General features: G+C 25.9%; 1 protein-coding gene across 1 annotated transcript in view; it reads left to right on the plus strand.

Annotated features, from left to right (window-relative positions):
• The first annotated feature begins 149 nt into the window (after positions 1 to 149).
• Positions 150 to 12,126, plus strand: part of LOC117166914 (adenosylhomocysteinase) — a 13,548-nt gene continuing 1,571 nt past the window's right edge. The window contains exons 1-5 of the mRNA XM_033351365.1: positions 150 to 356; positions 2,381 to 2,571; positions 5,866 to 6,207; positions 6,288 to 6,503; positions 10,519 to 10,911. Of these exons, the coding sequence (XP_033207256.1) occupies positions 338 to 356; positions 2,381 to 2,571; positions 5,866 to 6,207; positions 6,288 to 6,503; positions 10,519 to 10,911 (1,161 nt within the window). The 5' untranslated portion in view covers positions 150 to 337. The remainder of the gene's footprint in view (positions 357 to 2,380; positions 2,572 to 5,865; positions 6,208 to 6,287; positions 6,504 to 10,518; positions 10,912 to 12,126) is intronic.

Below are 12,126 nucleotides of genomic sequence, written 5' to 3' on the forward strand. Positions count from 1 at the left end.
CACTCTCAAACAGTTACACCAATTGAATTTCCGGATTTCAAATAGAGCGAAGCTGTGATTGGTTGAATGTTTTTTTTTCCAGTATTTTCGATTATCGAAGAGAGGGAGGAAAAAACACGTCCTCTGACGGAGGGAATTGTAAATATCTTTGGCGAAAATCTCCAATAGTCCAATCCGCCCAAATCCACACAATCCACACTAGCGCTTTGCAGTACTTTGCAGCATTTTAAAGCATCGGTTTTTATTGAAGTTTCTAAAAATATTTAAAGTTTTCTTATCAGCTTTATGTGCTTTTAAACCAAGCTCGTGACTTAAAGAATATTACAAATAAAACAATATGCCTGAGTACAAAGTTGGTGAGTTAAAACATATTAGTTTTGAATACGGAATTTTGCTCCGATAAACACGTGTTCGGCAATTTTAGATTAGATTAAAAATATGTATATCTTGTTTATTACTACCCTTTTTTGGTAGAACAATAGTAGTTATAATAATCAACAGAATTAATGGGGAACAGCATCAATCGAACGCACATATATATATATTATATAAAATAAGTGTTTTAGCATTAAAATAACAGAATTTATTTGTGTCGGCAAAAAAGTGTAATTATAGAAACGAATTACCGAGATTCAAAAAATTGTGGAATTTGTAACCTTTTCAATCGAAAACAAAGTCGTCTTCGACTGCATATTATTTATTTTATTTCGAAAAAAAATGGTAATTTTATTATGATTAATTTGATCAAATGTTTAAATGTTCTGTAAAACATTCATCTTTTTGGATTACATTTTTTTCATTATTGACGGAAAAATGCAACTGCTTGGTTTAAAAACTGATCTTTTTTTATGAAGGATTTTCACCTAGTTTGTTGAAAATGCGTCTTCTTTTGTTGAATCCATCTGTTTTTGATTTCAAATAAAAATATTTTTTGGATAATTCATGATTTTAATTCAATAACTTTTTTTTAGTAACATTCGTTTTTTAATTATATGGAAATATAACTTCGATTTTTTGTTGAAAATTCGTCTTTTTAGGTACAAAATTAATCTTTAGAGTGGAAAATTAATCTTTTGCTCGAAAATTCAACTGCTTGGCTCAAAATTAATTTTTTTATCAGAGATTTATCATTATAGTTGAAAATTCATATATTTGGTTAAGAATTTAACTAGTTTTTTGAAGATGAGTTTTTTTTTTAAATTAATTTTTTCAGCTGATAATTGAACTACGCGAAAATTTCATGTAGTTTGTTGAAAATTCGCCTTTGTAGTTAGAAATCAATTTTTTCGAAGGTAAATATAACTTCCTTTTTAAGTTGAAAATATTTATATTTTGCTGGAAATTCTTCTTTTCTAGTAGAAAACTAATCTTCATGATTGAAAATTAATTTTTTTTGGTCGAAATGTCAACTATTTTGTTGAAAATTCTTTTTTATTGGTTGAAAATTAATTTTTTTAAGTCAATATTCAACTATTTCTTTGGAGTTTCATGCAATTTGTTCAAAATTCTTCTTTTGCGTTAGAATGTTAATCTTCTTCATGAAAAATTAATCAACCATTCATTTTTTTAAATAAAAAATGTAACTATTTTATTTCCTTTAGTTTTTATTGTTAAAATTTAATTTTTTTTGAAAATATGTGTTTTTTTGTTGCTGTTTAATTTATCTTTTTTAATTGAAAATTTAATTCGTTTCGCGGAAAATTAGCTTTTATTGTTTTAAAATTCAACAGTAATATTGGAAATTAACTTTTTTTTTTTGTCAAAAATTCATGTTTTTGGGTTGGAAATTTAACAGTTTTGTAGAAAATTCGTTTATTTTTCGTCTAAAAATTCATAATTGTGGATCATATATTTTTTTCTTTATTGGCTGAAAAATCTTTGCTGGTAGAAAATTCAAGTATTTTGCTGAAGATTCGTTGTTTTTTTTTGTTTAAAATAATTTTTAAACCTACAATTGATTTTTTTTTATTTGAAACTTCCTGTATTTTGTTGAAAATTGGTATTTTTTGACAGAAAATTTATATTCTTGTCTGAAAATTCAGCCTGGTAAATTCTTAATGTCCCTCCACAAAAAACTTTAAGATTTTACCAAGTCCCTCCTTCCCCCAAGTCCTTTTACATAATTTATGGATGACTGATGTCACTAAAAGTCTTTAAAATAAATTTGGAAACAAAAATCGCATTTGGATTAATCTTTAAAATAAAAATTTAGAACGGTTAGAGAAAATGAAAAATTTATCAGATAAATTCGAAATTTGGATATTCAGCAAATCTGAATACTTTATTAAATTAATTCCTCTATAAAGTAATTGCAAATTTTACATTAAGATGCGAAAATTCTTAAGACGGTTTGTTTACTATCAGTAATTATTGTCAACAGCTGATATTTCCTTGTCCGAGTGGGGTCGAAAGGAGATAACACTCGCAGAAAATGAAATGCCTGGACTTATGTCTCTTAGAAAAAAATATGGTCCTTTGAAAATTTTAAAAGGAGCCAGAATTGCCGGTTGTCTTCATATGACTGTTCAAACAGCCGTTTTAATAGAAACTTTGACTGAACTTGGTGCTGAGGTAAGGATCATTTTTTTCCAATATAAAATAACACAAATAAAAATTTAAGAACAAGACGCCTTAAATATAATGTAATTATATAATGAAAAAAATATGTCTATTTAATAAATTATTCTTGCCATTGTTACCATTTATGTAAGTGGCCTTTTGAACTTTCACTCTCTATCAAATTAAATATATCCACAGAGAATGTTTCAAGATTTTAGCATATGAATATCATCTTTGTTGGAGTGATCTGCTTATCTCCTCAGCATTTATCGAAATTATTTTCTTGGTATTTTCGCATTGGAAAATCTAAAATTTAAGAAATCTTATTTAGAAAATAAAAAGAAAGAAAAAGAAGGCATTCTCGAAATCTTTTTAATTTTGGTTTTTTAGTCTGAATAGAGACATTCAAGAATTTTTTTTTGGTCCAAATTTGATCGAGAGAATACTGGTTCTTTTAAAAACGAGATTTTTTTTATAATTTCTAAAAATTTCGTAGTTACATTAAAAAAGATGTTATTGTTGTCATGACTGACTAAAGATAAAACTATTTCTCCATTGCTGTAATTATGAAATAACTATCAGTATTAGTAATCAGTATTTCATCATTCTGTATTTTTTGTTAAAGAACGGTAAATAATGAGTGATGTAGTTCTAAAAGAAAAAGTGTACTTTTCATAAACTAGGTTACCACTTTGAGGGGGGGGGGGGGCTAAAAACTGATTTTAAACATTCAGGATAATTACTGGCTCGGGAAGCCAGGAAATAATGTGAACTTACAGTAAATCTATTTTTTGACCGGGAATTTGATCAATATTTAGAAAAAAAATATTTCCAAGTTTTATTTCAACAGTTTTTTAAATAATCTTCCATTTTAAATTTAAATTTTCTAACTTCAATTTTTCATTTGAAGAATTTTAAAATGCAGTTTAAAGTCTTAAAAATTAAAAAATTCGAAGCATCTGAAATCGACAATTTTGGATGAAAAACATTTTTTGTTCATCAACTGTGAATATAAATTATAATGATTTTAAAAATTGAATTGTGCCCGATTAAAAGTTTAGGAACTATTTTCAATTTTAAAAGAACTTCAAAAAAATATATTTATAATTAAACGTAAATTCATAATAAAATCTAAAAAAATGTTAATTAAGAAAGGCAAGAATTGCTTAATATTTAGAATCATTTAACTGGTCATTTTAAATGAGTAAGTATAAATAAAATATTGAAAACTAAAGAAAAGAGAAAAAACTTTGAACGTTTGTTTGTTGAAAATTCAACTATTGTTTAAAAGAATGCTTTTTAAGAATAGTTAAAGGCTCCAAAAGAATAAACAATTTTTCTTAATATTCCTAAAAAAATGCAAAATGATATTTAATTTGAGAAAAAATTCGAATCATTTTAATAGATTTTAAGAAGATCTAAAAATAATTAAATTTTTTTAAAATTCATTCGTTCAATTTTTAACGTTTATAGCTCTCGTTTTGGTCTTTCTTGGTACAGATTTATTCTTCTTGATTGGTCTACTGTTTAGTAGATAACTTTGTCTTTTTACCTGGAAAATTATATTTTTTAGTTGAAAATTGAACTTTTTTTGTAGATAATATTCGTCTTTTTTGGTTTAAAATTAAATAATTCGGTTAACCATTACTTTTTATTGTTAATAAATATTTTTCCTAAAAAATTGGTCTTTTTGCCTTAAAAATGTAATTTTTTTTTTTAATTTTTATATCTTTTTATTTGAAAATTCAGCTATTCATCTATTTTTTTTTTAATCTACTTATTTTTGGAAAATTTAACTTTTTTTTTAAAGTCATAATTTTTGTTCAAAAATTCAACTAATTTGTTAAAAATTCTTTCTTTAGAATTCTAAATAGTAGAAAAGTCATCTTTCTTGGTTGAAAATTGATCTTTCTTTGTTAAAAAGTAACTGTGTTTAATAATTCCACTGTCTGAAAAAATTCGTCTTTTTGACTTGAAAATTTCACGATTTGGTTAAATTTTTAACAATTTTGTTGTTTGTTGAAAACTCGTCTGTTTGACTGGAAAAAAACTCGTAACGTACTTTATGGATGGCCCATGACTAGACAAATTTTTCGTGATAAGAAAGTGGCTTGGTGCTGCCAGGGCTCCAAAAAAAGAGACCTGGCGGCGCCAGGCCCCCTCCAGGCTTTGACTGCACCACTGGAAATAATTCGTCTTTCATACATCTTCAGAAAATGCTTAAAAATACAGAAAGTCATTTAATAATAGTAAACTATTATTGTTTGTTATATTTACATTTACATTTTACATTTTTTGTACAGAAACCCGAAAAAAACTCGTATTTTATAATTGTTATTTTTTCTTGCAAAAATTTAAATATTGTTAAAATTATCTACTGGCAGTTTGATTAAAGAATGATGTTTAAGAACTAGAATCGTTTTTTATTTATTTTTTTCATATATGATCGAAAGACCGAAGAAATTTTTTCCCCGAAACTTCATTAAATATTGTTTGAGTGTGAAATATTCAATTATAAATAAAAGATTGAAAAGTTTAAAATTGGAAACTAAATTATTTAAAATAGCATTAAATTTTTCAAATTTTAGTGTGTTAATATAAACTTTGAACTTTACAACTTTAACTGTTCTTTTTTTTAATTTCAAAGTGAGAATGTTAAATTTTGATGTGTAAATAACATTTGAACAGTTATTAATTTAAGCCGAGTTAACATAAAAATAATTTAACTTCTAATTTAAAGAATCTTCATTAAACAAAAATACATCGTCCATTTTCTACGTTTCTGACTTGATATTACGTAAATAATATAATTTTGAACAGCTAAAAATTTATTCATTCTTTAAATTAGAGAATTGCAAATGATAGCCTGGGTTTTTATTTTTGAACCAGAAATCTTCAAACGGTTCAATATAAAAAATTTGACATTTTAGAGTTTAAGGATATTTAATTTAAAATTGTTCAATTGAAAACTGTTTAAAGCTACTGTTATATATGTGTAAATTATTGAGCGTTTCAATGGAATAATTTTTAAGCTTCAATTTGAAAAGTTTAAAATTTCCACTTTGAGTGTTTTAATTTTCAGATCAATTTGTATAAGTTTAAATTTAAAAATCTTTAGCTTCAAGAGTTTGAATCTTTAAATTTGAAAAAGCGGGAAAAATATGTTTGAACCCTAATGACAACAATTGAATTTAAAAAGGTTTTGTTTCGAAGAAATTTAGCAGAACTGAAGCTTTAATCTTGAAAGATATTTTAAAATGAAATCGCCATAAAATCGAAGAAAATAAATTCGATTTCTCCTTGAAGGTAAGATGGTCATCTTGCAACATCTTCAGTACGCAAGATCATGCAGCCGCGGCGATGGCAAAATCTGGAGTGCCAGTGTTTGCTTGGAAAGGAGAAACTGAAGAAGAATACTTATGGTGCATTGAGCAAACCCTCGTTTTCAAAGACGGCAAACCTTTGAACCTTATCCTCGATGATGGAGGTGATTTGACGAATCTCGTTCACGAAAAGTTCCCCGAGTACTTAAAAGAATGCAAGGGTGTGTCTGAGGAAACAACAACTGGTGTTCATAATCTTTACAAAATGTTTAAGGAGGGAAAACTTAAAATTCCTGCTATAAACGTGAACGACTCGGTTACGAAGGTTTGTCTTCATTTGTATTTGATTATAAAAAATAAACCTATCTGTCGAACCGTCTAATGGCCTTTTAATAAAAAATTCAGAGCAAATTCGACAACTTGTACGGCTGCCGAGAATCGTTGATCGATGGAATTAAGCGAGCGACTGATATCATGATCGCTGGAAAAGTTTGTGTTGTGGCTGGCTATGGAGATGTTGGAAAAGGATGCGCTCAAAGTTTGAGAGCTCTAGGAGGTCGAGTGATAGTCACTGAAATCGATCCTATTAATGCGCTGCAAGCTGCGATGGAAGGTTACGAGGTTGGTTTTATTTTGTCTTTGTTATTTTATAATTTAAGGGGTAAATCGGGGTTTTGATTCTGAGGACGATTTTATAGGACAATTTCTCCTAAATGCCCCCTAATTTTATCCAATTTCCGTATTTTAAATAAAAAATATTTTTAAAGAGGATTTCCAGCGACCTTAAGAGCTTGGAGTTCTTCTTGAATTTTTTGTAAAAACTGGAAAGCTCCTTAAATTGTTCACGAAAACCTTTTATGCAATTTTATTTTTTTGCTTTTAAACAGATTTCGGGGATTTGACCACTCCGTTTTTTGAATATACACCAGATTTCAAAAGGTTACAACATAATTCTGAGGATTTCAAAATATTACAAAGTTTTTATAATATTTAGAAGGATTTTAAACATTTCAAAGAGTTCACGAATTTCAACGACTTAAAAGGGATTCAAGGATTTGAAAAAAAAACTTGCAGACAAGATTACAAAGATTTCACAAAGATTTTAAAACTTTCAAAACTTTCAAAAGATTTCAACAATTTCAAAAACGTTATTAATAATGATAATTATTATTAATAATAAATTTGAGATGTCAGCGATTTTAAACGAACACATAAGATTTCGTAAAGAAAGATTTTACCAAAATTCTGAAAGATTTCAAATATTTTAATGATTTCAATTGAATACCATCGATTTCACAAATATTTTAAAGATTTCAATTTCACATAATTCAAAAACGGTACAGTAAAACAGATTTCGAAAATTTCAAAACATTTGTAAGATTTTAAACGACTTAACATTTTTTTATAATATTTCAATAGATTTTACCAAAATTTTAAAAGATTTTCAAATATTTTATTGCTTGTAAATGAATACAAACGATTTCACAAAGAATTCATAAAAATTTCAATTTCAAAGATTACAAAAAGGTACAAGTACAATAGATTTCAAAGGATTTTAAACGATTTTAAATTTGCTTAGAAGATTTCAAACATTTGACGAAGATTTTAAAACTGTCAGCAGATTTCAAGGATTTTAAAAAGAGTAAATCAGATTTCTAAGATTTCAGAACATCAAAATTTCATAGAGATGTCAAAAGAAAACCAGAATTTGAAAGATTTCAAAAAGAGTACAGTGATCCAGATTTCAAAACATTTCAAAGGTTTTAAATAATTTCAAATTTTTTAGAATATTTTAAACGAATATAAAAGATTTCACAAATATTTTAAAGAATCCATAGGATTTTGAAAAGATTTAAAGAATTTCAAACATTTAAAAAAGGGTACGGTACGCCAAAATACAAAAAATGTCGAAGATTTTAAAAAAGATCACATTTTTTTAAGAAAATTTCCAAATATTGCAAATAAAGATAAAAGATGTAGGAAATATTTTACAAGTATTTTAAAGTATTTCTAAAAATTTCAATGGTTTTAAAGAGAAACAAAAGTTTTCATAAATAAAGATTAAAGGAAGATTTCAAAAAATTTGACAAAGAATTCTAGGATTTCAAAGAAACGTTTATTTGATTATTTCATGTAAAATAAGGAGTAAACAATAATAAAAAAGTACGAAATTCAGAAAGAAATTTTTTGCTCATTAACAATTTTTTTGCCTTAAGTCATATGTACACATTAAAAAAAACTTGAGTATATTGTACCTGAAATTTATTCAGCTTGAACCAAAGAAACATTTTATCATGTTGCTTTTTCGGAAAAAACTTTTGTCATGATTTAGGATTTTATTCTGTTTTCTATTTTTGAGCGTAATAAACATCAAGAAAAAAGAATCAATTAAAAAAAAAAACATGTTTTTTCCAATTTTCAAAAAATTATAAATAAGCCAGACCTTTTTTTCCATTAAAAAATTTTTTATTGTAAATTTAAAAACGAGAACATAATATATTAACCGATTTCAAATTTTCTTTTTTTACTTGTTTTGGATATAGAAACGCAAATTTTTATCTTTCATGTCAAAAGATTCGATTAATTTTAGCATTTTTTACTTCCCTCTACTGAACATATAAAAATGGTTTATGTAACTAATTTTTTTTTCACGGACTTTTTTATATGACTTCGAATACATTTCTGACTCCCTACGTATATCCAATTTTTTAAAATAAATTCTTTGATGGCAGAAGACATTAAAAAAAATTTTAAAATTATTAAAAAATTTAACATTTCTTATGAGAACATTGTTCGTTCTTTTTGATATGTAAAAATTGCCCTTTTTCATGAGAAAATTGCCCTATTACCCCTTTTTTGAGCTACTTGTACGCTATGATCCCTTGTACCCTGATAAATAATTATTTTTAAAAAACAGTAACGCATTCATTTCTTCAAAGTGGCCGCTGGACTGGAAATGACCGGAAATCCTTTGAGACCGGTAAAAACCAGGAAATGGCAGTGAATTTTGTTATGTTGACCGGGAACTTTACAAATTTGTAAAAGAAAAATCTGTCCACGTTCAATTTCAACAGTTTTTCAATAATTAGTGACATTGTTATGGTTTTCAATTATGCTATTAGTTAGCTTACAATGCGTAAGTCAAAATTTTTTTACTTTTAATATTTTCAAATTAGAAATGTTTATTTCTAAGCTTACATTTTTAATTTAAAGAATTTTTAATGCTTTTTTAAAGACTTAAAAAAATAAAAGCCTTAGATTTTGAAAATTTTTGATAAAAACCTTTTTATTTAATAAATAAATTCTTTCAGTCTAAAATATCCTATTTTTAACCCATTCAATTCGAAATTTTAATTTAAAAAAAATTAATGATTGAATATTTAGCAATATTTGAATTTTTATTTAAGACAAGTAAATTGAAAGCACATATTTAAAAGCAAAGAATCTTTGACTGAATTGTTTGACATAGAAAATCTAGAATCGTTAAAATTTCGAAGAGCCTTTAAACTTTGTACGTTACAAATTTAATTTTTGTATTTGAAAAATGCTTAATTTGTAAGTGAAATTTTTAATTTTTGATGTATAATTTACAAATGAACATTTGTAAAAAAAGTTTGAGTAATTTTAAGTGATATTTAGGAGTTTTAAAAATATTAAAAATCATACAAATTTTAGAAAGTTTTCTTAAAATCTTCTAGAATCTTTTATGAAAATTTTGTTTAAATCTTTGAAAAACTTTTTTAATATTCTCTTAAAATAATTTTTCAAAATGAGAAGTTATTTTTAATTTTCCTAGAAATCTTAAGAAAATGTTTTTATTCTTTTAAAGCCTTTCACAATTCTTGAGAAGAATCTAATTTTTTGTTTAAAATCTGCGAAAATCTACATTTTGTTTTATATTAGGTTATCATTACTCAAATTTTGTCTACATATAATAAATGTTCAATTATTATTTATACATACAAATTGTAAAGAAATTTTCTAAAATTTGCAGGATTTTCTGAAAATTGTAGAAAAAATTCAATTCATTTTGACAGATATTTAGAAGTTCTGAAAAAAAAATCCAAAATAATTTTAATTTTAAAACCAATTTACAACATCTTATAGATTTCTCAAGATTTTGAAATAAAATTTTGAAGCTTTCCAAGGATGTTTAAACTATTTAAATAGAAAATAATAGAATTTCTAATTTAAGAATTGTTTAGTTAAATCTTTTTCAATTTTTCAATATTTGATGATGATCTACGCGTGCATTATTGAGCATATGAATACAACATTTTTTAATTAAAAACTTTTAAATTTCAATTTTAAAAGTACAAAATCTAACAGTTCCAGTTTGAGTGCTTTCATTTGCAGCTCAGTTTTTATTACCTCAAGTGGAAAATTTTGTATCTTTAGTGTTCCATTTTTTTAAATTTCATTGACTGTGAAAAATGTTTGCGAACCGGAAAAACCGGGAATTTACTTCTTCGATTAAAACGATCACCCTGTTTCTTATAAATGTGTGTATTTTTTGTAATTTGTGTACTTTCTGGAGTCCCTTAATATATTTTTTATGGTCGCTGTGAAGCCTGTTTTAACTTTCGGGTTTCTTTCGATTGAGGAAGAGATTAAAAAAGAGAATATTATCTTTTAGGTGACTACAATGGAAGAGGCTTGTGTCAGAGGACAAATATACGTGACGACAACTGGTTGCATGGATATCATCACAGAAGATCACTTCGTAAATATGCCGGATGATGCTATTGTCTGCAACATCGGCCACTTTGACTGTGAAATCAATGTAAAGTGGCTCGATAAAAATGCAACAGAAAAGCTCAATATCAAGCCTCAAGTCGATCGTTACACCCTTCCTAATGGAAAACACATTCTTCTTCTCGCCGAAGGACGTCTAGTAAATCTCGGATGTGCCACCGGCCATTCCAGTTTTGTTATGAGTAATTCTTTTACAAATCAAGTCCTGGCACAAATTGAATTGTGGACCAAGTCTGATACTTATCCAATTGGTGTTCACATGCTGCCAAAAAAGGTACGAGTATTTTCTTAATTGTATTTATATTTGAAATAAAATTTATTTGACTGGTCATGATTCCCGGAATATCGGGAGAAAAACAGTTTTCAATTAAAAAGTATATAATTTTCAAAGTTTTTAGCAGATTTTTAGAATAATTAAACTTGAAAGGATCACAACATTTCTCGCAATATTTATCAAGTCGTTTTAAATATCACTTGATACTACATAATATAATAATTATTAGTAATATATTTATCGTCTTTATAATGTCTATAATTTTAAATAAAAATGATAATTTTGAATGGACAATTCTAAAATAGTTTAATCTTTGAGGCCTTGAAACTAGCGTTTTTTCTTATATTAATTTTTAGAATAATTTTGGATGTTTCGAATTTTTAATTTCAGGCTATTGGAATTTCAAATTCAAATAATCAAAATGGAATGAAACAATTTCAAGAAATGAAATCATATTATAGCAATATTGTTTTGTATTCTAGATTTTGATTTTTAATTTTCAATTTAAGATTTTAAAATTATCCGATTTTTAGTTGAAGATTTCGGTAATTTTAAATGGTTACAATTTTAGAATTATGTTTTTCCTTGATGAACGCTACATTTTTTTTGCCCTTTCATTCGTTTTAATTTTGCATTTAAAATTGAATTGGTTGAATTTTAGAAAGCATAATTAGCAATTTGAAAACTATTAATTGTTAAGCGATTTAAATTTAATTCAAATAATTGAAATTTTAAAGAATTTGGGTATAAAAAAGTTTTAATATCGCTATTTTTTGTGACTAAGATTTTTTTTAGTTTTAAATGAAGTTCTCATTCGTTTAAGTTTTAACTTTCCGGAATGGAAATGTTTCATTTTTAAAATTACTATTTTTTGTTTGAAAGTTTTTTTTTTTAGAATAATGCTGTTTGTGTTTTCATTTTTGAAAAAAATGATTAATCAGCTTTGAGGTTCAATTTTAATTTTATTGTGTAATAACAATTTCAATTTCTAGAATTTCGGTGGCTTCGATTTTCAAAGATTTCATTTAGTTTTGAATATTAAATCTGTAATACAAATATACGCTGAGCTTTAATGAAATTAGGTTTACAAAAGAAAATTGGCTAATAACGAGTAAGTCTTCTTCTTTATTCATAATGTGTCCCCTAAGGGTTTACATGACTTCCATTCCTTACAATCTTTCCGTTTACATCTATATATTTTTTACAATCTTATCC

This window comes from Belonocnema kinseyi, chromosome 2, assembly GCF_010883055.1.
Source record: "Belonocnema kinseyi isolate 2016_QV_RU_SX_M_011 chromosome 2, B_treatae_v1, whole genome shotgun sequence".
Lineage (NCBI taxonomy): Eukaryota > Metazoa > Arthropoda > Insecta > Hymenoptera > Cynipidae > Belonocnema > Belonocnema kinseyi.